The sequence below is a fragment of the Belonocnema kinseyi genome, chromosome 9 (genome assembly GCF_010883055.1).
Source record: "Belonocnema kinseyi isolate 2016_QV_RU_SX_M_011 chromosome 9, B_treatae_v1, whole genome shotgun sequence".
In the NCBI taxonomy this organism is placed as follows: domain Eukaryota; kingdom Metazoa; phylum Arthropoda; class Insecta; order Hymenoptera; family Cynipidae; genus Belonocnema; species Belonocnema kinseyi.
In genome coordinates, this window is record NC_046665.1 from 59,700,877 (window position 1) to 59,725,583 (window position 24,707).

General features: G+C 27.9%; 1 protein-coding gene across 1 annotated transcript; it reads left to right on the plus strand.

Moving 5' to 3' along the window:
• Positions 1 to 299: 299 nt before the first annotated feature.
• On the plus strand, positions 300 to 23,680 carry LOC117179586 (delta(14)-sterol reductase TM7SF2). Its single transcript, XM_033371547.1, has 9 exons — positions 300 to 437; positions 844 to 999; positions 5,715 to 5,907; positions 6,057 to 6,322; positions 10,767 to 11,121; positions 13,699 to 13,997; positions 16,354 to 16,607; positions 17,882 to 18,009; positions 22,440 to 23,680. Exons 2-9 carry the CDS (start codon positions 850 to 852, stop codon positions 22,721 to 22,723), a joined length of 1,929 nt encoding a protein of 642 aa, XP_033227438.1. The 5' UTR covers positions 300 to 437; positions 844 to 849; the 3' UTR covers positions 22,724 to 23,680.
• The last annotated feature ends 1,027 nt before the right edge of the window (positions 23,681 to 24,707 follow it).

Sequence of the window (24,707 nt, forward strand, 5' to 3'; positions counted from 1 at the left end):
GTTTTAATTCCAAATAAAGTACTGGAACAAATTACTTTTTATGAATAGCTCCGTTAAAAAAAAAATTAGTTTATAAAAAAATAAAAAATTTGAACATGTAACTTAATATCTCAGCATTTATTGTAAATCAAAATTTACAATAAACATTCATAAAACAAAAGTTGTTAGATTAGGTAAATATATTTCTTGAAACTAATTCAAATTTGGCGCGTGAGTTTGAAATGCCAAGCTGGGAAGCTGGCAGCACTGGGGACGCGACGCGCCATTTGCGTGGTCTAAAATTGTCGACTTTTCAGAACGCTATCGTTTAGTTGGCGTCTGTACATTATGCAAAAAACAGTGTTAGGTATAACCTCGTGTGCAGTAGATAATACATTGTGTATAAAGTCACGTATGCAGTGAAATAAATATATATATTTATAGGAGCACAATTTATCGTAAGTTTCCTTTGATGTGATTAGAGTTATCTAACGTTCAACTTTAATTCAATAACCCGACAGTCTGGTTATTGCTCAAGAGTGCAATCTGGTTTGAAACTGATCCGCTTTTTTTCGAGCATTATGCTAAACGAGAAGTCCTGTAAACATCGCGTGTGAACGTGTTTATGGCATTTTTTCATAAAAATCTCGTCTTCCATTATACTAAACCAGATTCTTCATATCTTGCTCCAAATGCATTCCTCGACAGTTCAGTTACATAAACACTCCCGGCTTCGCGTCTATTAATAGGGTTTCGCGCGATTTTTACCCGGGTTAGAAATAGAAGTAGAAGATTCTAATTGTTAAATGTTAAAGTGCAATTTTAGAGAGGAAAAGTTGAAATAAAGAGGTTATTTCTGTGCAGAGAACTATGAAGTTTAACGAAGGCGAGGAAGTCCTCGCAAGAGCGCCAGCTTCGGGAGAATTTGAAAAAGGAAAGGTCGTCAATGTGAGGGGTACCAATTACCGAGTTCAACTCAAAGGAGGCTCGGAAATCACCCTCAAGGAAGCTGATATTAAGGTAACTTTTCATTCTCTTTTTTGTTTTGTTTGTGTTCGAGAGTGCGAGCGCGTCGGAATTAATCAGATGCGTGGGGGGATACCGTTTATCATTTGCGAGCGCATTTGCCAAGTTTAGTAAACATTGTGGAATTTTCCAAGCCACTTGCCGATCCCTGATTCTTGAAAGATGCATTCCTCAAGTGCAGTTCCTTTTTAATTGGCATATACGCACTAATACTTCCTTCTTTGTTTTATTAAGTCTTAGAGGCTGCTCGGTTTATTTACATAACATTAACGTGGACTTCACGCATGAAAATAGCATTTCTTTATCTGTTTTCGCAATTAAGAAGTATACCTTGAATTTCTTGTGTTTTTACTTTTTTTTTACTCCAAGAAATGTCAGGAAAATCGGTATTATCAGTTGTAATTTTTATTATTTTCGAGATTGCAATAAAATATTTGAAGTATGTAAAGTAGTGACTGCTCCAAAAACTTGGCCTGAGTATCATTTTTATTTTATTCTAGTTACCTAACCATTTTTTATATTTATCGATTCGAATTTTAAATCAGTTACCCTGGATTAATAAAAAACGCATTGACTTTGAAAGAGCGCGAATATTTTCTAATTTACTTCCAAAAAAAAGGACAAATGAACTTATATTTTGAAGGGTATGATCAAATATTTAGTAGAGGTATTTATCTTCCAAGAAAGAATCGCTGAGAGTTGCATGTTTTGCAAGAAATATTTTTTGACACCAATTATTAAAAAAAAAAAAAACTGAAGAGTCATTAGCATTGTGAAGATTTCGGTAAGAGCACGTACGTAAATCAGTTTCTTCCTTTTATATGAATAAAACTTATTGGTTGAAATTTAAATTAGCTGGTTAAAACTTGAAATAATTGATTCGATGAAATTCATTTTTTTGGTTCAAAACTCATCTCCTTAATTTAAAATTAATTTTCTTCGTTAGAAAGTCATATTCTTCGGTTAAAAATAATTATTTTATTGCCAATTCATTTTGTCTTTGTCAAAAATGCAACTGTTGTGGAAATTGTTTCTTTTGGGTTAAAAATTCGTCATTTTTAACAGAAATAATTTTTTTAATTCAGCTTTTTCTGGGTTGAAAATTCATCTATTTTGGTTGAAAATGCGTTTTTTCTGTTCAAGTAAACTTTTTTCTATAACATTCGCCTTTCAGCCTAAAAAACTCAATTTTCTTGTTGAGAATTCATCCATGACATTTTTAGTTTAGAATTTTTGCTTTGTTTGAAAATTAAACTATACTTGGTAGAAAGTTTAACAATATTAAAAATGCATTTTTTGTTGAAGATTCATCATTTCATTTGAAAATTCATTTCTTTGGTTGCAAAATCAAGTATTTTGTTGAAAAATTTCTTCTGATTAAAAATTAATCTTTTTAGTTGAAAACTCATGTATTTGATAGAAAATTAGTATTTTTTTATTATAATTAATTTTTGGTTAAAAAGCATCTTATGATTTAAAATTCAACTATTCCAGTTGAAGAGTCATCTTTTTTTTTAATTCATCTTTCTTGGTAGAAAATTAATCTTCTTGTTTAAAACTTCATCTTTTTGGTTTAAAATTCATATATTTCAGTTGAAGATTCATAGTTTTAGTTGAAACTTCGTAACTTTGGTTGACACTTTTTTCGAAGAAAATTTTTTTTTTTTAATTATATTATTCCATTTAAGGTTGAAAACGGATCTTTTTTAGTTTAAAAATCATTTACTGGGTTGAAAATTGATCTTTTTAGTTGAAAAATAATTTATTTGATTGAGAATTGATTTATTCTATTGAAAATTCGTCTTTGGTATAACTTTTTATTTTAATATTGAATTATACTTTGTTAACCCATTGTGGTCACACCTACGAAAAATAACGACGGTCACAGGGGTCCGATGGACCCTGCCGTAGAAAAACTGTTGCCAGTTTTCCTTTTTTTTAACTTATCAACTTGGTCCTGACGCGAGACTTTAGTTTAAGGTTTCTTCTTTGCAATTCAATAGTTTGCTATTGCTTTTTTTTATTTATTTAAAAAAAACGTGAGGAAACAATTGAAACATTTTATTTGTTTCATTAAAAAATGCATAAAAATTGAATGTTTGAGATAAAGCAAAAAAACTTACGAGTTTCCACTCAGAATAGTATACTTTTAAGAAAAAAATAGTTTCATAGCGAACTTTGAAAAAAGTATATTTATTTGGAAGATTAAAGTGAAAATTTTAGACGAAACTTGTAAAATGAATGAGAGAAGTTTGAGCATGCAAAATAAAGTGACAAAACTGTTTCTTTTTGAAAATTTTTTTATTTCATGCATAATTACAATAAAAAAGTGAAGAAAAAAAATATTTTACTGTATGCAAATATTTGTTAATCATATCTCCGAGACCGCGGTCAGTGCAAATTGGCATGCAATGCGAAAAATGAAGTATGTTGTTAAAATTTTTTTTCATGTTGTATTTAATATAGTTGGCTATACGAATTTAATTTAACCCTTAAACGGCCAAAACGCCACTACCGGTACACTGCTTTTCAACGGCCAATAACTAAGACTATTCGACACTAGAAAAAATTGACACATATATTTTTATTGCTTAAGATCTCCTCTTTCCGACGGTGCCAATGAAATTCCTCAAAAAATTTTCTTATTATCCCAAAATGCAGTTTAAACAAAAAAAAAGACGTGATTTTTCGTGCCTATTTTTTTTGTGAACCATTTTCCAAAGCTTTTCGAGTCTGTAATTAACCTGGAATCTCACTAACGGGTGGAATAAATGTCTAAACTTTGAGAATCCATGGCTCAAAGATCGATTTTTCGTTTTAGTATTTTCAAAATGGCGTCTTAATGGCAAAATTTTTGTGAAAACATTCATGAATTTCGGAAAAATCATCAGGAATAAGAAGTTCTTGTAATCAGCCAAGGAATACGCCTGAATTTTTTCGAAGCGTTTTGGTCAAAATTTTGGATTTTGCATATGAACCATTTTTGCAAAATTCAAAATTTTGTTCAAAACGCTCCGGAAAAATTCAGGCGTATTTCTCGGCTGATTACAAAAACTTTTTATTCTTGACAAATTTTCCGAAAAGCGCATAGTTTTTCAATAAAAAATTTTCATAGTTCTAATCATCGTGTAAGAGTAAAATGATTCACGAATATCTATCGTCTGTCTGCCGCAAACAAAGTTTACGTTGCCCAACTATCACCAACGTGGAGGTCGACGAATATCGATAGTCTTTTTTTTAAAGGGATTTTATATATTTTTTTTACATTTTTTTTATTTTTTTTATGGAGAATTTTTTTCATTTCAGATTTCAATCCGTTGAAATCATTTTGATCCTGCTGTTTCAGAATGTAATTTTGAGAAACAATGTAAGTAGCAATACATGTTGCAATCAGTGCAAAATCTAGTAGTCCTCTGGCGACATTGTTCATTATTACATAATGCTCTTGTTCGTGATTCGTATCTGTGAGTTTTGAAATCACCTAGTTTTGATTGCGACAAATATTTCCTGCTGATTTCTTCACAGAAATTCCCAGGGCAAACTTTTTCTTCGTTAATCCATGAAAAAACGTGATTTGGTTCCAATTGTTTTTGAGATGCTGTGTAGTTATGGAAAACAGATCTATATGATACATTCGGTCTGGGAAATTCCGATCCCGAATTCTCGTCATCTGATGAATCATCTCCATCAGAGCCAGGGTAATCTGGATTAGGTATGATGATACGTTCATCATTTTCATCGGAATCTCATTCCGATTCGGAGTTTGTTGCCATTTTTGAGGCTTTACGCTTTGGCATTTTTTTTTTGCTGGGTGTTCTCAAAAATTCCCAGGATGACAATGCGGTGAAGGTGTGGTTTGATGTCAGAGTGCAATAAAGGTTACGGAGTCGTTGGAAATTTTTTATTGAAAAACTATGCGCTTTTCGGAAAGTTTGTCAAGAATAAAAAGTTCTTGTAATCAGCCGAGGAATACGCCTGAATTCTTCCGGAGCGTTTTGAGCAAAATTTTGAATTTTGCAAAAATTGTTCATATGCAAAATCCAAAATTTTGACCAAAACGCTTCGAAAAAATTCTGGCGTATTCCTTGGCTGATTACAAGAACTTTTTATTCTTGATGATTTTTCCGAAAAGCGCATCGTTTATTGTAAAAAAATTCATGAATGTTTTCACAAAAATTTTGCCATTAAGACGCCATTTTGAAAATACTAAAACGAAAAATCGACATTTGAACCATGGATTCTCAAATTTTAGACATTTATTCCACCAGTTAGTGAAATTCCAGGTTAATTACAGACTCGAAAAGCTTTGGAAAATGGTTAAAAAAAAAAAAAAATAGGCACGAAAAATCACGTTTTTTTTTTTTAACTGCATTTTGGGATAATAAATAAAATTTTTGAGGAATTTCATTGGCACCGTCGGAAAGAGGAGATCTTAAGCAATAAAAATATATGTGTCTCAATTTTTTCTAGTGTAGAATAGTCTTAGTTATTGGCCGTTGAAAAGCAGTGTCCCGGTAATGGCGTTTTGGCCGTTTAAGGATTAAAGGAATTTAGTCCCCGATTTTTGTCGAAAAATCACCCTATTTCCTCTATTTTGAAAGCATTTTGGGATGTGAAGTCTGACCTTATCAACTGTAATATAATTGTTAATCCATTGCTTCATTATTTAAATCTTTTTTACATAATATTCTCATTTAAACAAATTTCAGCCCACCAGCAGAACATCCAGAAGTGCAACAAGGACGAAAGGACGACCACCGAAAAAGAGCCCTACTCGAAGTTCGCCAAGTCGACGTTCTCCGAGTAGAAGGTCTCCTGGTCGACCTACGAACCAGAGTAGAAAATTGCCAGTACGGAGTTCAAGACTTGCACAAGTTTCACTCTCCGATGATGATAAAAAAGGTTAGATTTAACTCTAAATTTAAACATTTTCCTCAGTTTTCTCTTGATTAGAATATTATTAAACTTTAATAATCACATCCATAAAAGATAATTTATTGTAAAAAGAAATTAGAATTACGCATCTGATTATAAATTTTTCTTTTTCGCAGAAGGTTCGAGCGAAGCTAGCGGAAGTATTCGTGATGAAGAACCGGAGTTGGCTCCTCTTCAGTCCCGACTTCGCGATGTTGGCCCAACAACGAGACGATCGATAAGACTCCTGTCGAATACTGCAAAAGCTGAGCAGGAGCAAAAATTAATTATGCTGACGAGAACCGTCGATCGCGCTGCTTCTCTTCCACTCGATAGAAAAGGTCTCGCCTACGACAGCTTAAGGGAGAGCAAAGAAAGAGGATTTTCCATGCAGAGAGAACAAGTAAAACACCTTTACATTTTTTTATTTTGAAAAAGGTTTGACTTTTTTCAGGGTATCTGCCGTATCTGGCAATGTCAGGTTTTTTTTTAAGTCAGGGAAATTTTCGAGAGTATGCTGAACAAATTTTAAACTGCACTATAAATTTGAATCAAATTGATTCTTCATTTTGTAAAAGTATTTTTATATTACTGTAATTAACTCTTTACTTGTAAAATAGTTTTTTTCTCTTGAAATTAATTTTTTAAGTGGCTCAAAATCTGTCTTTTTGTTAGAAAATTAATCTTTTGGCTTGAAAATTCAACAGTTTTTTTGCAATTTATTTTCTCTCTCTCTCTCTCTCTTGACTGGCTTGTCTTTGGGTTGATAACGTAACTGTTCCAGTTAAAGATTCATCATTGTGGTTTAAAATACATCTATTTCAGTTGAAGATTGCATGTTTGCTAAAAAATGTATACTTCTTAGTTAAAAATTCAACTGTTATATGTCAGTTTGTTAGGTAATTAATTTTTTTAAATGAGAACTTTCCTATTATTTTTTTTGTAAAATATTGATCTTTCTCATTTAAAAAATTCAGGTATTTTGTCGAAAAATCGTCTTTCTCGGTAGAAAATTAATCTTCTTGTTTGAAAAGTTGTCTTTTTAGTTGAATATTCGTCTCTTTCGAATAAATGTGTATCGTTTTTGTCGAAAATTCTTTGCTTTTGTTGAAAATTTCATTGTTTTTTGTTGTGAAAAATTAATTTTTTAACTGAAACTTTCTCTATTCCATTTTTAATTCAAAATTCAAGTATTTTGTCGACAAATCACTTTTTTTTAGAAATATCACTCTTCTCCATAAAAACTGGTTGAAAGTGCATCTTTTTTTGATGAAAATTCATCTTTTTCGTTGAAAATTTTAAGATTCCAATTTAATATTTCTAATCTTATTTATCCATAATTTCAGTTGAAATTTCATCTTTTCTGATTCAAAGTTCTACTACTTCAGTTAAAGCTTTATAATTATAGTTGAGAATTTAACTATCGATTTATGGTACAGAAATGGATCTTTTTAGTTTTAAATTCAACTATTTGGTGGAAAATTAGCCTTTTTGAGTTGACAATTCAGCTCTTTTTTGGAGAATTCATGTATTAAAAAAAAAATCCTTTTTGTAGAAAATTAATCACCTTGTTTGATAAATCATCTTCTTTGTTGAAAATGTAAGTCTCATTTAAATATTCATAATTTTATTTGTGAATATATCCGTTTCGTTGAAAATTTATCTATTCGTTCAAAATTGATCTTTTTTAGTTGAAATTAAACTATTTGGTACTTTAGGGACAAACTCAATAAATAAATTGTTATGTTTTCGTGTTAATTAATCAATAGTGCTTACATATTTAAGAATCTCTTTTAATATAAGTTGTCAACGGTTTCCAAATAAAACATTAATTGAATCCTGAAAATCCGAAAGACAAAATTTCTATTAAAAACACGCGAAACCTTATACAAAACCCGAGTTCATTATTTTTAAAAATGCAAAATATTTGAATGGTTCCGTACTGTGAAAAATTATACCTGGAAAAAACTTGGAATTGCCAGGGCATTATTTTAATTCAGTGAATTGTTTCGGGTCCGTGATTAATGTTTTTTTTTTAATTGCTATATTAAATTGAATAACTATGATTCTTTATTTGCAAACGTAGCGTTATAATTCTGTATTTAATGATTTTGTTACAAAGTTGCTTTGTTTTAAATTAGTTTTTTAATTGAAAGTTTTATTACTCTATTTTTGGTTAAGCATTGATCGCTTTTAGTCGAAAACTTTTGTATTTTGTTGAAAATTCGCTCCTTTTGTTTACAATTTTTTCTCTCATGACTCAAAATTTTTTCTGCATTGAACATTCCACTGGTATTGAGAATTCGTCCTTTTTAATCTATTTCAACTATTTTTGATTAAAAATTACAAACTTTTTTGGTTGAACTATAACCACTACGTTTATTGTTAAGCATTTATATTGTTGGAAATGAAAATTTAATTATTTATCCCAAAGTTAAACTCGTTTTTTGAAAATTCATCATGTCTAACAAAAATATATCCCTTTGGTTGAAAACTCAGATTTTTGCTTAAAAAATTTTTTTCTTTGGCTGATTTTTCTTATTCTAAAAATGTAACTATTTTAATTGAATATTCCATCGTTTTAGTTACAAATTCATACTTTTATTTTAAAGTTCGTCTATTCCAGTTAAAAATTCACTTTTTTAGTTAAGAATGAATCACTTGATTTGAAAACGTAAAAAGGTTTGAAAATTAATTAATTTGGTTGACTTTTTTATTTAACTGAAAATGTAACTGTTCCAATTGTGTATTCCATAATTTTAGTTAAAAGTTCATCTTTTTGAATGAAAGTGATTGTTTTAAATGAAAATTTAACCATTTTTTAGTTGGAAATTCATGTAGTTTATTGAAAAAAATGTATTATTTGGTAGAAATTCAACCATCCCAGTTGAAGATTTATCATCTTATTTGTTGATTCATCAGATTGGTTGAAGGTTAATCTTTTTTAGTATTGTTTTCATCTCTTCGTTGAAGATTCCATCGTTTTAGTTTTAAAAAAATCAGCGTTTTGGCGGTAAATTCGTTGTTTTGTATTTGGAAGATTAATTTTTATAACTGTAAAATTAACTTTTGGTTGCAAATTGATCTTTTTTAGTTCAAAAATTCAAAGACTTGATTCAGGATTAATTTTTTGTGTGAAAATAAACATCTTTGTAGAACAAATTAATCTTTTGGATTGAAAATTCAACAATTTCAGTCAAAGATTCATCTTTTCTTTTTAATTTATATTTCTAGATAAAAATATCAGTATTCCAGTTGAATATTTTTCATTTTAGTTAAAAATTCATCAGTTTATTTGAAAATTGATCTTTTTTAATTCAAAATTAAATTATTTAGTTAAGAAAAAATATATATTTCAAGTTGAAAATTCATAATATAATTAAATTTGCACTAAGAGACACATTTTTAACGGTTTTTAAATAATTAGTGGAATTATTGTGATTTTTAATTATGATATTATTTAGCTTACAATGCGTATTTAAAATTTTTTTGCTTTAAAAATTTTCCATGTAAAATTTTCGCTTCTAAGCTTACATTTTTAATTGAAAGAATTTTTAAATTCTTTCTTAAAGACTTGAACAAATAAAAGCTTTGATGTTTAAAATTTTGGATAAAAAAACATTTTTATTTAATAATTAAATCAATTTTTTTAAATTTAGCTTTACTTTAAGTAATAAAAAGTGAACAAAAACTATTTTAAACCAGTTCAAAATTTAAGAATTTTCATATTTTATCGTTAAAACTTAAACCGTTTCAATTTGAAAGGCTTGGTTATTAAAGAAATGTGAACGTGTGTCTGAAAGTTTATAAATTATTTCCAACTTAAAAATAACTTCATTATAATATATTCTAAATCCAAGGATTTTATTAAATTCAAAATATTTTTACAGTATAACATATTCAATTTTTAACCCATTAAATTTGAAAATTTTAATTAAAAAAAGATTAATTATTGAATATTTAGCAATATTTGAATTTTTATTTAAGACAAGTAAATTGAAATCAAATATTCAAAAGTAAAGAATCTTTAACTCATTTGTTTGAGATAGAAAACCTGGAAACGTTAAAATTTCGAAGAGCCTTTAAACGTTGAACGTAACAATTTTAATTGTTGTGTTTGAAAAATACTTAATTTGTAAGTGAAAATATTAAATTTTGACGTATAATCTACAAATGAACATTTGTAGAAAAAGTTTGAGTAATTTTAAGAGATATTTCTCAAGGTTTTGAAATAAAATTTTGGAGCTTTCCAAGGATGTTTAAACTATTTAAAAAGAAAGTTATTGAATTTCTAATTTAAGAAGTATTCAGTTAAAATTGTTTTAATTTTTCAATTTTTATGTTTCTAGCTTAAAATTCCTTAAAATTAAATAATTTTGAAAATTTTAAAGTTCATTGATTGATTTTTTAATTGGGAGCATTCAAAATGATAACGTGGATTTATATATTTTTAAATTGAAAAATGTTAGTACTTTCAATTTTATTCGCGTACATTATTAGGCATTTCAATACAGCTTTTTTAATTTAAAACTTTTAAATTTCAATTTTAAAAGTTCAAAATTTAACAGCTCCACCTTGAGTGCTTTCATTTGCAACTCACTTTTTAGTACCTCAAACGGAAAATTTTGTAGCTTTAGTGTTCCCTTTTCTAAATTTCATTAACCGTGAAAAATGTTTGCGAACTGGGAAAAAACCGAGAATTTATTTCGTCGATTAAAACGGCCACCCTGTTTAGAGTTCAGAGAGACAAATTCAAGAAATGATTAATTATGGTTTCAGTATTAAGTAATTATTTAATTGTTCGGTGGTGCTGATATATTTAAAAATTGTTTATCATTTTGTTTCAGGATTTACTAAAAACCGTGCACTACGAGGGCGCAGACTCTGCAGTTCTGGAGAAGCACAAGAAGGAAATAGATCTCGTCAGTAAACCGCAAGAGTGGGGAGGCTGGTTTGGGGTTTTGTTGCTAATAATCATTGGGCCTCTTAGCATTCTTCTGCCGCAGTTTGCTTGCTCGAGTGGCCGATGCAGCATTGCACAGTTTCGCGTGTCTAAGGATTTTAAAACTTACCTAAATCCTAATGCATTCTTGTTTTATGCGGCATATCTGCTCTTCGTCGCTATTGCGAATTTGTTGCCTATCGGTAGGGTCATCGATGGTCAACAGACCAGGATCGGTAGACTCCAATATCGAATAAATGGTAACTTCATAGTCAACACATCTAACAATCTCATTAGACCTTTTTAATTATTATTATTTGTTTTTGTTGTTGTTGTAATAATTTTCACTTGGAACAGTAAGTTTTCCGAAACAATTATTCGATCAGAGGATTTTCGAATGGAAATTAGAATTCGTACCTGTAAATAGGGAATTTCGGGGTGTCTATCCTATCTGGAATTCTCATGGAGTTTTTTCGAGAGTATGTCTAATTAAAAAAAAAAAAATTGTAATATAAAATTCAATACCTGCGATTCTTCATTTGTAAAAGTAGCTTTATATTACTGTATTGATATATTTTGTGGAAAAATCTTTTCTTTTGTTTTAAATTAATTCTTTAAATTGAAAAATGACATATATTTTTGGTTGACAATTGGTAGTTTTTAGATAATAATTCGATTATCTGGTTGAAAATTCTTTTTTCGTTCAATTCAAGTGTTTTTTCTTAAAATTTCGAATCTTTTTTGGTTAAAATATCAATCACTACTTTTTTTGTTCGGAATTCATCTCTTTATTATAAAAATGGAATTACTTTTTTGAAAGTTAAACTATTTCGTTAAAAATTAATTTTCATGGATTGAAGATTTATCATTTTAATGGTAAATTAATTTGGCTAATAAATAAGGATTTTTGTTTAAAATTTGTACCTTTTTCGGTTGAAAATGAATTTTTGCTAACTGAAAATATGACTTCTAGTTACATATTCCATAGTTTTCGTTAATAATTCATCTTTTTGGTTGAAAAGTCAATTATTATAGTTAAACATTCATCATTTCAGTTGAAAATTCATCTTTGTGATTTAAAATTCAACGCTTCCGATTAAAGATACACACTTTAGTTGAAAATTTATCACTGTTTGAAAATGTTACTACTATTAAAATTGAATAGTCCATCATTTTAGTTGAAAATCTTTTCGCTCTGATTAATCATTAATTTTTTGATTGGCACTTTTTTTTAGTTGAAAATTCATGTATTTTGTAAAAAAAGTGTTTTTTTAAATGATAATTAATCTTCGTTCAAAAAGCATCTTTTTAGTTGTAAATTAACATTCTTATTTAAAAATTAAAGCATTTCAGTTAAATATTCGTCATTTTAGTTGAAAATGCTTTTCGGTTGAAAACTGATCTTTTTACTTCAGAATTCAACTATTTGGTTGAAAATTGATCTATTTGGTTGAAAGTTCATGTATTTTGTTTAGAAATTGTCTTTTATGGTAGAAATTAATTTTCCTGGTTGCAAATAAAATTTGTTGAAAATTCTGCTATTCCGGTCAAAGAAAATTGAACAAAATTGATTTTCTTGTTTGAAAACTCATCTTTTTGCTTGAAACTTCAAACATTCTAGTTAAATATACATACTTTTAGTTCAGAATTCAACTTTTTGGTTTAAAATTGATCTATTTCAGTTGGAGATGCATAGTTTCAGTTGAAAATTCATACCTTTCGTTGACATTTCTTGGGTAGGAAATTTTGTTTGTATTAAAATTAAATTATTCCATTTTCGATTAAAAACTGATCTTTTTTAGTTAAAAATTTTACTATTTGGTTTAAAATTGATTTGTTTTGTTGAGAGTTCATGTACTTTAGTGAGGAATTGTATGCATAAATTAATTTTTCTGGTTGCAAATAAGATTTTTGTTGAAAATTCTGCTATCCTAGTTGAATAAAATTGAAAATAATTGACCTTATTTGAAAACTCATATTTTTTCTTAAGAATTTAAACAAATTTTGGTAAAAAATTTATTTTTGAGCCTAAAAAATAAACAATTACATTTTAGTTGAAAATTGATTTCAAACAGGGAATTTTCCAACAGAATAAATTTTTTTACTTACAACAGGGAATTTTTGAAAAGAAATATGATTTTGATTTCAAACAGGGAATTTTACAACAGAATGGGTAATCATCATCCGTCTGGATGGAAGAAACTCTGATTATGATCGAACGTTTAGAAACGAATCATCGGCGAGCAAATGCGAATTATAATCAAAATATAACGCTTACTAATCAAACTTAATTGTTAATTTAACTAATTTCTTCACCGATGGTTCACTTTGCATAATTACAAGATTTTCGTCAATTAAAAAGGTCCCTACTTATCATCGATCTCTCACTTTCTTCTCTCGCCCAATATATTTTTTTATGTGGTTTTACTTTCCAGTCTGCGTATCGATCCACCAAAACTCTATAGTTTGAAAACCCGTTTTCAATGCTAGATTTTTCAAGAAAGCAAACCTTTACAAAAAATGTAGTCCTGGACCTTTGTAAGCGGATAATTTAGCTGCAAATAATGGCCACTTGGAGGTCCCCCCTGCACAGAAACAAAAGACTTTTGGTGAAACGATGCGTGACGAATGGGTATTAAACCTTTTAACACACATGAATTTCATTGTGCCAATCGCTGTTTGTCTCTTTGTTGATTTATATCTGGGGTTTGAAAGTTGTGATCTAAGTTGTGTTGCTTGCTTTATTAATTTGTGTATGATTTTTTTTTACAATTTATAAATATGTTTCTTGAAATATATTTGAAAAACTTAGTAATCGTATTCTCTTCCGATATCAGGTTTCTTGACTGCATTGTTGACTCTAATTGCATTTGGAGTTCTCGAGTACAAAGGGTACAAGATCAGCGACTTTATTTTGAACAAGAGTTTGCAGTTGACAATCGTCGGATGGATTTATGGTGCGCTTCTGGCCATTGGTCTCTATATCAAAGGCGGAAGAACTTCCGTGGCTAATTTGAATATGTACGCTCTCACGAATAATCGCATCTATGACTTCTGGCAAGGACGAGAAACTAATCCACGTGTGGGGCCTTTGGATGTGAAGTTTAGTTTCATCAGGGCAACTTTAATTGGATCGGTAAGAAAAGTGAAAAAAGTTTCAAAGAAAATTTAGGGCATTTTTAAAATGAAGTTTGGCGACCAAAATTCTTCTTTTATGGTAGAAAAGCAATCTTTTTTGATCGAAATAAATAAATTTGAACTTTTATTCTGAAATTGTCTTGATCCGTTTATAAAAGATTGTGTTAAAAATTTTAAAAAATTTGTCTTTTTGTTTGAAACTTCAACAATTTGGATGAACTTCAAAAATTCATAATTTTATTTTAAATTTTGTCTTTATCAAAAATAATTTTTTGGAAAAAAATTTAAAATTTCCATTTTTGGTTGAAAATATTGTCTTTCTTGGATTTAAATTTCGCCATTTTTGTTAAAAATGCAGTATAAAAATGAATTATCAATCAATAGTTGCAACTATCGAGTGGTTGGAAATTCAGTTAGTCGGTTGAAAATTCCAGAATTTGCTTAAAAATTCAACTATTTTATTGTAAAATTAAGTGTGTTGTTGAAAATTTGTCTTTTTTATGGAAAATAATTTTTTTTTGCTGAAAATGAAACATTCCATTTTTATTTAAAAATTATACTTTTATGGTAGAAAAGTAATATTTTTTTTGGTCCAAATTAATACACTTGAAATTTTAATTTGAAACTGTCTTATTCCGTTTATAGAGGATAGTATGTTAAAAAGGTTTGCCTTTTTGCTTGAAAGTTCAACAATTTGGATGAAAGAAAATTTGTGTTTATATTATTAAGCAGCGATTTTGAAAGAAGCTGTATAACACTTTTAGTTTTGATTTGAAATTTCTAAAATTCTTGTCTTTGTATATTAATGGTGTGGAAAAATGGAAAAAGTTTCAGAAAGAAGGTACGGCATTTTTAAAATAAAGTTTGGCGACCACCCTGATATAATATTCTTGTTGAAAAGTCATATTTGTAATTGCAAGTTAAACCGCTTATTGCAAAAATCAACTATTTAATTTGATTTGTTCTTTTTAAGTATTTTTTTTTATTAAAAATTTAACTATGCCAATTGAATCTTCCATTAATTTTTTTACTATACAAATAATTATTCAATTTTTGGTTGGAAAATTTCATTTTTTAGTTGAAAATTCGTCTTTTTTGTAGAAAATGATTTTCTTTGTTGAAAAATCATCTTTTTGTTTAAAATTCAAAAATTTAAGTTGAGAATTGATCATCTTAACTTAAATTAAAGATTAATAACTTTATTTAAAAAGGGAACTATTTTTTTGAATGTTACTTTTTTTTAGATTAAAATTATTATTTTTTGAACTGAAAATGTAACTAACATTCTAATTGATTATTTCGTTATTTTTCTTGAAAATTCATCTCTGGTTGAAAATTCCACTATTCCATTTGAAAATTCATCAACAATTAATTTTTTCACTTAAAATTTAGCTGCTCCATTTTTTCTTAAAAATTGACCTGTATGGTTGAAAAAACAAAGTTTTTAAATTAAAAATTCACATGTATTTTTTAGTTTGATCCTTTTTTATTTGTATGTGGAACTACTTGGTTCATGATTGAACTGATTGGTTAAACATCAATTTTTTTATTTGAAGCTTCAAAATTTGATTTAAATATTCGTATGTTTAAACTTTTTTTTAAACTAAAAACTTAAACATTCAGGTTAAAGATTCGTCAGTTTCTTGAAAATCGGTCTTTTTTGGATACATCTAACTGTTTTTGATTTAAAAAATTAATATTTGTTGGTTGACATATCTAATGTTTCATTGCTCGTTAAATGTTTATCTTTTTTGGTTTAAAATTCTTATTTTTTATCTTCAAATTTATGTCTTTTGGTAAAAATTTCATTTTTTTGTCAAGTTTTCGGGTTAAAAATTCATTTGGTTAAAATATTAACTTCGGGTTGAAAATTCAACAGATTTTGGTTAAAGTTACATATTTTTTGTTTAGAAATTATTTTATTACGTAGGAAGTTATAGTATTTAATTACAATTTCAACTATTTTATTAGAAATTTCGTTCTTTTTCGTTTGAAGTTTATGATTTCATTTTATTTAGCAGCAAAATTAACTTTTTTCTTCAAAATTCGTTCTTTTGGAATTCGAATTAATTAATTCATTCATTCAAATATCGCCTTTTTTGATCAAGACAAATTTACCATTTTGAAGTTTTAATCTAACATTTTTGTATTCCGTTTATAAATGATTTCATGTTTAAAATGTTACAAGTTGAATATTCTGGTCTTTGAATATTATAATGATCAGGAAAAAGTCAGAAAATTTTGAAGAGGATGTTTTGCAGCCACTCTAATTAAATAAAAGCTTCTAAATTCAGAATTCTGTAGGAGGTTATAAACTCGATGTTTTTAGTATCTTTGTACATTTTTGTGTGCAGATTTTGGTGTCAGCGGCTGTACTTGTCAAAGTATTCCAAGCATCTCAGCCTCTTTCTCTCTCCACCATCAATTTGACGGCCCTTATCGCTGCGATTTTCCAGATAGTTTATGTCCTCGACGGCTTGCTTTTCGAAGCTGCTTTCGTGACTTCTTTCGAAGTTATGTACGAAGGAACTGGATACATGCTTTGCACTGGATATCTCATGTACCCATTCATTTGTACTCTGCCCGCAAGATATGCCCTCTATAACAAGTGAGTATCTTTCATTTAAATCCTTAGCATTCACTATAGTCACCTATTTTTCAATTGTCTTGAATCATTTTGAAATATTTTAAAGCATTTTTATTGATTGCAAGAAATTTTAAATATACATATTTCATTAATCTGCTGCGGGGATTTGTAAACATTTTAGGGTATTCTAAAGAATTTTTAGGAGTTTTCAAAATATTTTAAACATTTTAGAGAATTTTAAGATTCCAAGGCATTTTTTATTGTTTTTGTTCACTTGAAGGGATTTCAGAACAATTGAAATATTTTAGAATAAAGAGTTTTATAGAATTTTCGAAAATAAAAAATGATTTTAAAATGATTAGAAATTATTATAAAATGATTTTAAAAATATATAAAATGATTTTGTAAAATAATTTTTTTAAATGTTTTAAGATGTTAAAAAAGATTTCACAGGATTTTATAAGGTTTCCGAAAATTGATCCGGAATTGATTTAAATTCTTTGGATTTTTTTTAATTCCTTGGCATTTGCAAGTGCTTTAAACAGATGAATTGTTGTTTTGTTGTCATCAGTCACGTGTTTCGTTGCAAATTAGTAGGTCTGGTGAGATTTTCAAATTTTTTTTTATAATTTATTTGAAATTATCCCTGCATTTTTATGAATTTTATTAAATTCTTCTCGTTTACCTTAAATTCGTTTCAATTTGACGAAAGTCAATCGACTTTTTGGATTAAACAAAATTTCAATTCACTTGAATTCTTTGAAATGTTTTGGAGGACTTCTACATTTATCTTTTTTTTTTCAAGAAAAATATTCTATACAACTTTGCTGTTTCCAATTTTTAATTTAAATATGGTCTTTTTTAAGTTTTACCTAATCTACAGTTGTTTGGTCTTTAAATTCCACCTGCAAGATTATACTTTTTTCAGTTTTGGTATGAATTATAACTTAAAACGGAAATAAATAGGTTTAACAAAAAATTTCATTTTTGTAAATGCAATTTGATATAGGATTTTATGTTTAAAGGAAATTCAATTGACTACACATTGTGGCGTTTGATCTAATTTACTCAATTAAGAAAACAAAACTATTATAATAAGCATTAAATCGATCCGAGGACTGCGTGATTTATATTATATGTTTATTATTTAAGAAAAATTCGTTTTCACTATTTTGCAGTTATTTTTTAAAATTTATGCCGCTATTAACGCTAATTTTAATATATGAAGGGAGTTCAAGCTCTGCGTTCACATAAATTTAGTTCTACAAGTTAATTTCGAACATTATCTTTTCTAGTATCCCCCAATCTCCATACGTTCTGGCTGCTCTCATCGTCGCCTTCTTTATCGGTTACGGACTCTACAGATATTCTAATTCTCAAAAGGACCTGTTCAGAAGAAATCCACTAGCTCCGAGTCTAGCCCGTAAGTATACAGAATTTAGATAGAAAAGTTATTTCAACATTTTTACAGAATGGCAATAGATCAGGGGAATAGGAGGATGGTAAATTTTAATTGTTTTATTTCGTTTAATTAAAAATGCAACTGTTTAATTGAAAATTAATATTCTTTGGATGAGGATTTAACTGTCGTGTTGAAAATTCGTCTTTTTTTAATTCATGTGTTCTTGATTTAAAATTATTATTATTATTTCATTATTAGTTAAAAAACATATTTTTTTAGTTGGCTATTGAATTTCTTGGTTGACAAAATAATTATTTTATTGAAGATTCACGATTTTAGTTGAACATTCGTTTTTTTTTTTTCAAGTTCAACCATTTTGATGAATGTCGAAAATTCATAATTTTATTCGAAAAATTTGACAATTTAAACAAAAAAATTTAACTATTTCTAAAGAGTCACAGTTGGAAGTTCATCTTTTTTAGTTAAAAATCTGTTTATTTGGTTGAAAAGTTAATTATTTTGTTTTTATTAAGAATACATATATTCTGTTTGAAAATTCTGCTACTTACTTAAAAGTTCAACTTTTATTTGTTTGGAAATTCCATTTTTTAATGACGATTTGTGATTTTAGTTGAATTAGTTTAAATTAAAATTAATCCATTTTGTTGAAAATTTGTCGTTCTATAGAAAATTATAGGTTTTTTTTGTTGCTTGAAATGTAATATTCCCTGTTTGGAAATTAGTCCTTTTGCTTTTAAATTTCATTATCTTTGGCAGAACTTTTATCTCCTTCGTTAAATATTTAACTATTGATTGTTTGAAAATTCAAAAATTCCACTATTTTGTTATAAAATAATGTTTTTTGTTAAAAAATAACTTTTGGATTGAAAATCCATCTTTTGTGATAGAAAAGTAATATTTTTTGGTTGAAATGAATATATTTTAAATTTTAATCTGAAATTGTCTTATTTCATTTATAAAAGATTCAATTGAAAAAATGTTGAAAGCTTTTTTTTTTGCTTGAAAGCATGCGATTTCGATGGATGTCGAAAATTCATAATTTTTAATTTTACAATTTTGTTAAAAATTTGGCTTTTTATAGAAAATTAATGTTAGTTTTTTTTTTTTTTGCTAAAAATGTTACGTTCAATTTTTGGTTTTAAATTTCCCCTATTTTGTTAAATATGCGATACAAAAAGTGAATCTTAAACTAATCAATTATTAAAATTCATGATTGTGGAAAATTCAAGAATTTGCTTAACAATTTAATTATTTTGTTAAAAAATTGGAAAATTCACGAGTTTGATTGAAAAAACAACTTTTTGGTACAAAGTAATCTTCTAGGTTGAATATTCATCCTTTTGGTTTAATATTAAACCATTCAAGTTGAAGATTCATAGTTTTATTTGAAAATTCATCAATTTGGTTAAGAATAGATCTTCGCAGTTGAAGTTCAACTATTTGGTTGAAAATGTATCTTTTTTTGTTCCTATCTGGTTACCATTTAGCTATTTTCTTGAAAATTTATGTATTTTGTTGAAAAATCGTTTTTTTTTGTTTTTTTTTTATAGAAACTTAAACTCTAGATTGAAAATTAATCTTGGTGTTCAAAAATTAATCTTTTTGATTGCAAATTGAAGTATTTCAATTAAATGTTCATCATTTTTTAGCTGAACATGATTATTTTTTGGTTCTTTTGTTTTAAAATTAATGTGTTCCAGTTAAAAATTCATCACTGGCTTTATATATGTTTTTTGTGTGGAAAGTGAATTTTTTCAACTGAAAAACGAACTATTTTATTTTTAGTTGAAAACTGATATTTTTCAGTTCAAAATTCAACTTTTTGTTTGAGATTTCATATACTTTGTTAAAAGTCGTCCTTTTTATTGAAAATGTAACTGTTTGGTTAAAAATGCACCTATCTTGTTGAAAATTCAATTATGTTACTTGATAAGTTACGAATTTAAAATGCTTTAAATTGAATTTAATATAGATCTATGAAAAATTATTAGGGAAATTGAAAAATGTATTAGGAAAAAGTGGAGTCATTTGGGAGCGTCCATATAGTAAGTAACGCAAAAATCAAGGTTCTTAGACTCCTTTCTTCCTTTTTTATTTTTGGGTTGTTTCAATAACAAAATTATTAATGATAATTCACCTACTTTTTGTTGTAATTAAATTAAAAATAAAATTATTTTATTTAATATTAAATGAAATCCGTATTGAATAAATTTGATAGCCCTTCTTATTTTTCTTATATTTGATCATTTTTTGGAAGCGGTAAAGTTAATTAAAATAAATATTATAAGTTGATGTTTTCAATTGGAGCAAATGAGTCAAGTGGAATCAATTGAAAACAGCAACTTATAATCAATTTGCAATGAGTGATAACGTCAACATCGAAATAAAATAAATATTGTTATAAAAAAGTTTCGATTTAATACGTTTTATATATTCGTCTTTTTGAATTGAGTATTGAATTTTTTTGGTAGAAAATTATTTCTGGTTAAAAAATTCATAGATTGATCGTTAAAACTAGACTAAAATCTTTTTCAATCGAAAATTCAACTATTTTTTTGAAAATTTCTCTTTTTCATTTAAAACTTCATTTGTTATAGAAGAAATTTCATTTTTTGTATTGAAATGCAATTTTTTGGTTAAAAATCGTTCTTCTTTGCTTGCTAATTCAACTAATTTGTTTTAAACAATTGGTTGAATCGCTTTGTTAAGAAATTATTTTTTTAAAGATGTAAGTTTTAAGTTGAAAAATTATCTCGGTTAAAAGTTTATTTATTTTGTTATAAATTAATCTCTTTTAATTAAAAAGTCAACTACTTGAGTCAAAGTTAAACTGCATTGTGAATTTTTTTTATTGAAGTTATGGCTGTTTGAAAATTAACTGTTTAGTGGAAAATACTTCTTTTTTTTTTGTTTAGAATTCATTTTTTAACAGAAAATGGAACTCTTACATGTTTGAAGATTAATATTTTTAGGTTAAAAATTCTCGTTTTTTTTTTTTTGTAGAGAAAATTATTTTTTAGTTTGAAATGTTCTTTTTTTTGTGTAAAAATGCATCAGTTTCGTGGAAAATTAATTTCTTGTTGAACAGTCTTGATTTTTGTATGAAAATTGAATTTTTGTAAAGAAAATTGGTCTTCTTTATTTGTTGAAAGTAGAAAAAACTTTTTTTTGTAATAAATTAATAGATTTGAAAAATTTTAATTTGTATATGAAACACTGTAATTTCTGAATATGTCTGAGCTGTGAAATAATTTATATTGAACCGCTGATATAACCTGAACAATAAAAATATTGTTAAAAATCATAAATTCTTTTAAATTCTCCTAAATTATGTCATATTCTCGGTTATATAACCTGAACTTAAATTCTCGGGAATTTAAGAACTCTAATTGGTGGTCTGCCATTTCGTCACCTGGTGACGAAAAATGGAACTAGAAAGAGTAGGTACAATTTTAAAGATGTATTTTAATCTTTGCATACAAATTTTGTTACGATTGTTTTGTGAAGTTTAAAACAATGATTAAATGCTAAAAACAAAACTTTATCAAAAACAATTTGTTTCAGGGAAAATTTCCATCCTATACAGTGAAAAAATGCATTTTGTCAAAAAGGTTTTAGAAAACAAACAATTATGTCACTGTTTTATGTAAGTTTCAATGCATTGTAAGCTCTAATAAACTTGATTTAATGTATGTAGCGACACATTTTATCCAGATTATGCAAAGAATACGAATAAGAGAAGATTGGGATTGAAATACGTATTCTAACCTAAATTTTAGATCAGATTTTTAATTAGTCAATATTTCATATATAAATTAATACAAATTTACTGTGAGTTCATTTTTGCTGCAAATTAAGTTTATAATCTGTCAAAAACAACAATAAATAGTATAAAATGGTTTTTTTTTATTTAGCAAAATACTTCTGTCAAAAAATGTGGTTTTTTACTGTATAAGATGTAAATTCTGTCTAAACCCCTTCGATTCCGATCAAGACATATTTTTAGTATCCGAAAAATACTTTAAATTCCACAAAATAGTCGTTAAAACACTTTTATGCACAAATTAAATTGCATATTTAAAATCGTAATTATTCTTTTTAGTTTGGATTTTGGTCACCAGGTGGCGTATCGCAATTTAATCATTCCCAATAGAAGAATATATTAGTGCAACAAAAATTTGTCTTATTCTTACCTGAAGTAGGTATTGACTTTTTCTCACATGCATTGAATATCAAAATACTTCTTGAGCATTTTTTTACCAAGCAATTTTATTACGTAACGGTGTTGGTCGCCCCCCCCCCCCCCCCCCCCCCCATTCCCCGTAAATTGCGTTACGTAAAATATGAACACTCCCTTTTGAAAATTAAGTTTTTCCGTAACTTGCTCAATGATTTGCCGTTTGACACTTGAGCCTCGAACCTTGTTTCAGGTTTCGAAACGATACCGACTGTTCGAGGGAAGAAACTGATGGTGTCTGGTGTATGGGGACACGTTCGTCATCCAAATTACCTCGGGGATATTATTCTTCACTGGTCCACCGCTTGCTTAAGTTTAGCGAAGGACATTTTGCCTTATTACAACGCAATTTTTTTAACGCTTGTACTAATTCACCGTGCAACGAGAGACAGCAAGCGCTGCAATCAGCGATACGGGCTCGCCTGGGAGGAATATTGCTCTCGCGTCAAGTACATGATTGTGAAAAGAGTATTCTAAGGCTCCTTAGACTAAGGGGTCCTCCTCGCTTATCTTCAACCTAGCGGGCCACGATCTACGTTAATGAGTTTAATCGGTGCATATATTATACGTATATGTATGCAGCTTAATTTGATACCTATTTAATTTTAGCGGATTCAAAATCTCGGCTACAGCAAAACATTTCTATTGCATAGGACGGAATTTATTTATACACATCACAGTTTTTCTTTCGTTTATTATTATTATTTTATTTCCAGTCAAAATTTAATTGTAAGTTTTAAAATCACGGTGTTTATGAATGTTTTGACCAACGATATTGTGAAAAATTGTCGTCGTAAGTGTATGTAGTTTTGTATACATAGATGGAAATTGAAATTTGTAAAAATGAGAATTTTTGTTAAGGGAAGGGATAAATTATTTTTCTAAAGATAAATGTTGGTAATTGAGGGAGAGAGAGAGAGAGAGAGAGAGAGTGACAGTTGGGTAGGGGGGAAGAGGGAGAGACGCGTCGTGGCCCGTAGAGCTCGAGTTTTCGAGGGCCCCTGCTTTAGGTCATGAAATAAAAAAATGTGCGTCGAGATGATCTTTGAAATACGTTTATGGACTTGAAATTTTAATGGACTTAACAATCCTCGTTGGTAGGTAAACTTTAAGTTTTCGGATCCATTGCGAGGCTCTCTATGCGACTAGTATTAAGATAAATGTATTTCAGAGTAGAGCGATGCAGAGTCTGAGACATTCGGGGGTAGCAGATTAATTGATGTAGATAACTCCTGAATTGTCTTGCCGATTGTGCAGTAATAATCGCAGGATCCTAGGTCGATCCGGCATCCTTTGGTTTTCAAAGGAAGCAAGAGAATCGATCCTGTATGATACCCTGTTTTTATGGGATGTTTATAAATACCTGAGTATATGAAAAAAATATATAAGTGACATTAGAACTGCAACAGTCGTTTATGAGACTGTTATTATGACATTAGGTTTTAAAAGGAATATTATTACAACACATGACATTTTAGATCACAAATTATTATGTAAGAGTTTTATACTTTTTTATCATATTATATAAATAATTGTAAATCACTGATATTTTATAGGCGAGTGCTTTGGAAAATAAATAAATTGCAATATCGATCTCGTATTTTACAGTTGTTATTTTTTCTCGATTGTTTTTGAAATATTTTTTAATGATTTTTACATTTCAGGGTTGCCGGAAGGACTGAAGTGTTATGAAGTTTTGGAAAAGGCATGAAATTTTGAAAAAGTGACTGGGATTTTTTTAGTTGCAACTATTTAAAACTGTGCACAAATATTCGATCATTTTGCGACAAATTTTTAATTTTCGAATTGATTTTTCTACTAGTACACGTTTCAATAGAGTTCAAGCGTATGACTTTTATCCAAATTCTATTTTCCACAATGTTTATTTGACCTAATAGCAATTTTCTGTCATTTTTATATTTTTAAACTATTTTCGATTAGATATGATTTTGAGTTGAACTTTTCCAATTTCCAAATAAAATCGTAAAAAAAATTGGACAATCATTTCATTATAAAAGGAGTTAAAATTTTATAATTTCTGATTCAAAAGTAAACAATTTCATTTTGAATTGAATGATTTCAGATGGGAATGCTGAAATTTGGTTCATATAAACTCCAAATGGATTTAGATTTTAAAAAGTAACATTGATTTTATACGTTTTTCTATAAAAAAATCACGGTCCAAAACGCCAAAAATTTTATTGATCAACGTTTAAAATGTAATTATTCTGGAAAAAAACGTTCAAAGTAGATTCAAATTGTTCATTATACTTTTAAAAATTCAATCTTAGTATTAAAATTAAAACTTATGAAAGGGAAAAATTGATCAATTACAGATAGTTAAATTTGAACTATTTGGTTTTCAAACAGTGAATTGATTGAAATTGCACAATTTTAAGTATTTCAATTCGAAATTGTTTTTTAAAGTTAAGTTTGAAACGTTCACTGTTTTGAAAAAATT

What these genes read in the sequence shown, in the direction of transcription:
- LOC117179586 (XM_033371547.1), top strand. Translation starts at nt 850, where the DNA reads ATGAAGTTTAACGAAGGCGAGGAAGTCCTCGCAAGAGCGCCAGCTTCG. An exon ending in TCAAGGAAGCTGATATTAAG is followed by an intron (nt 1,000 to 5,714) that starts GTAACTTTTCAT and finishes AACAAATTTCAG; the next exon opens with CCCACCAGCAGAACATCCAG. An exon ending in AGATATGCCCTCTATAACAA is followed by an intron (nt 16,608 to 17,881) that starts GTGAGTATCTTT and finishes TATCTTTTCTAG; the next exon opens with TATCCCCCAATCTCCATACG.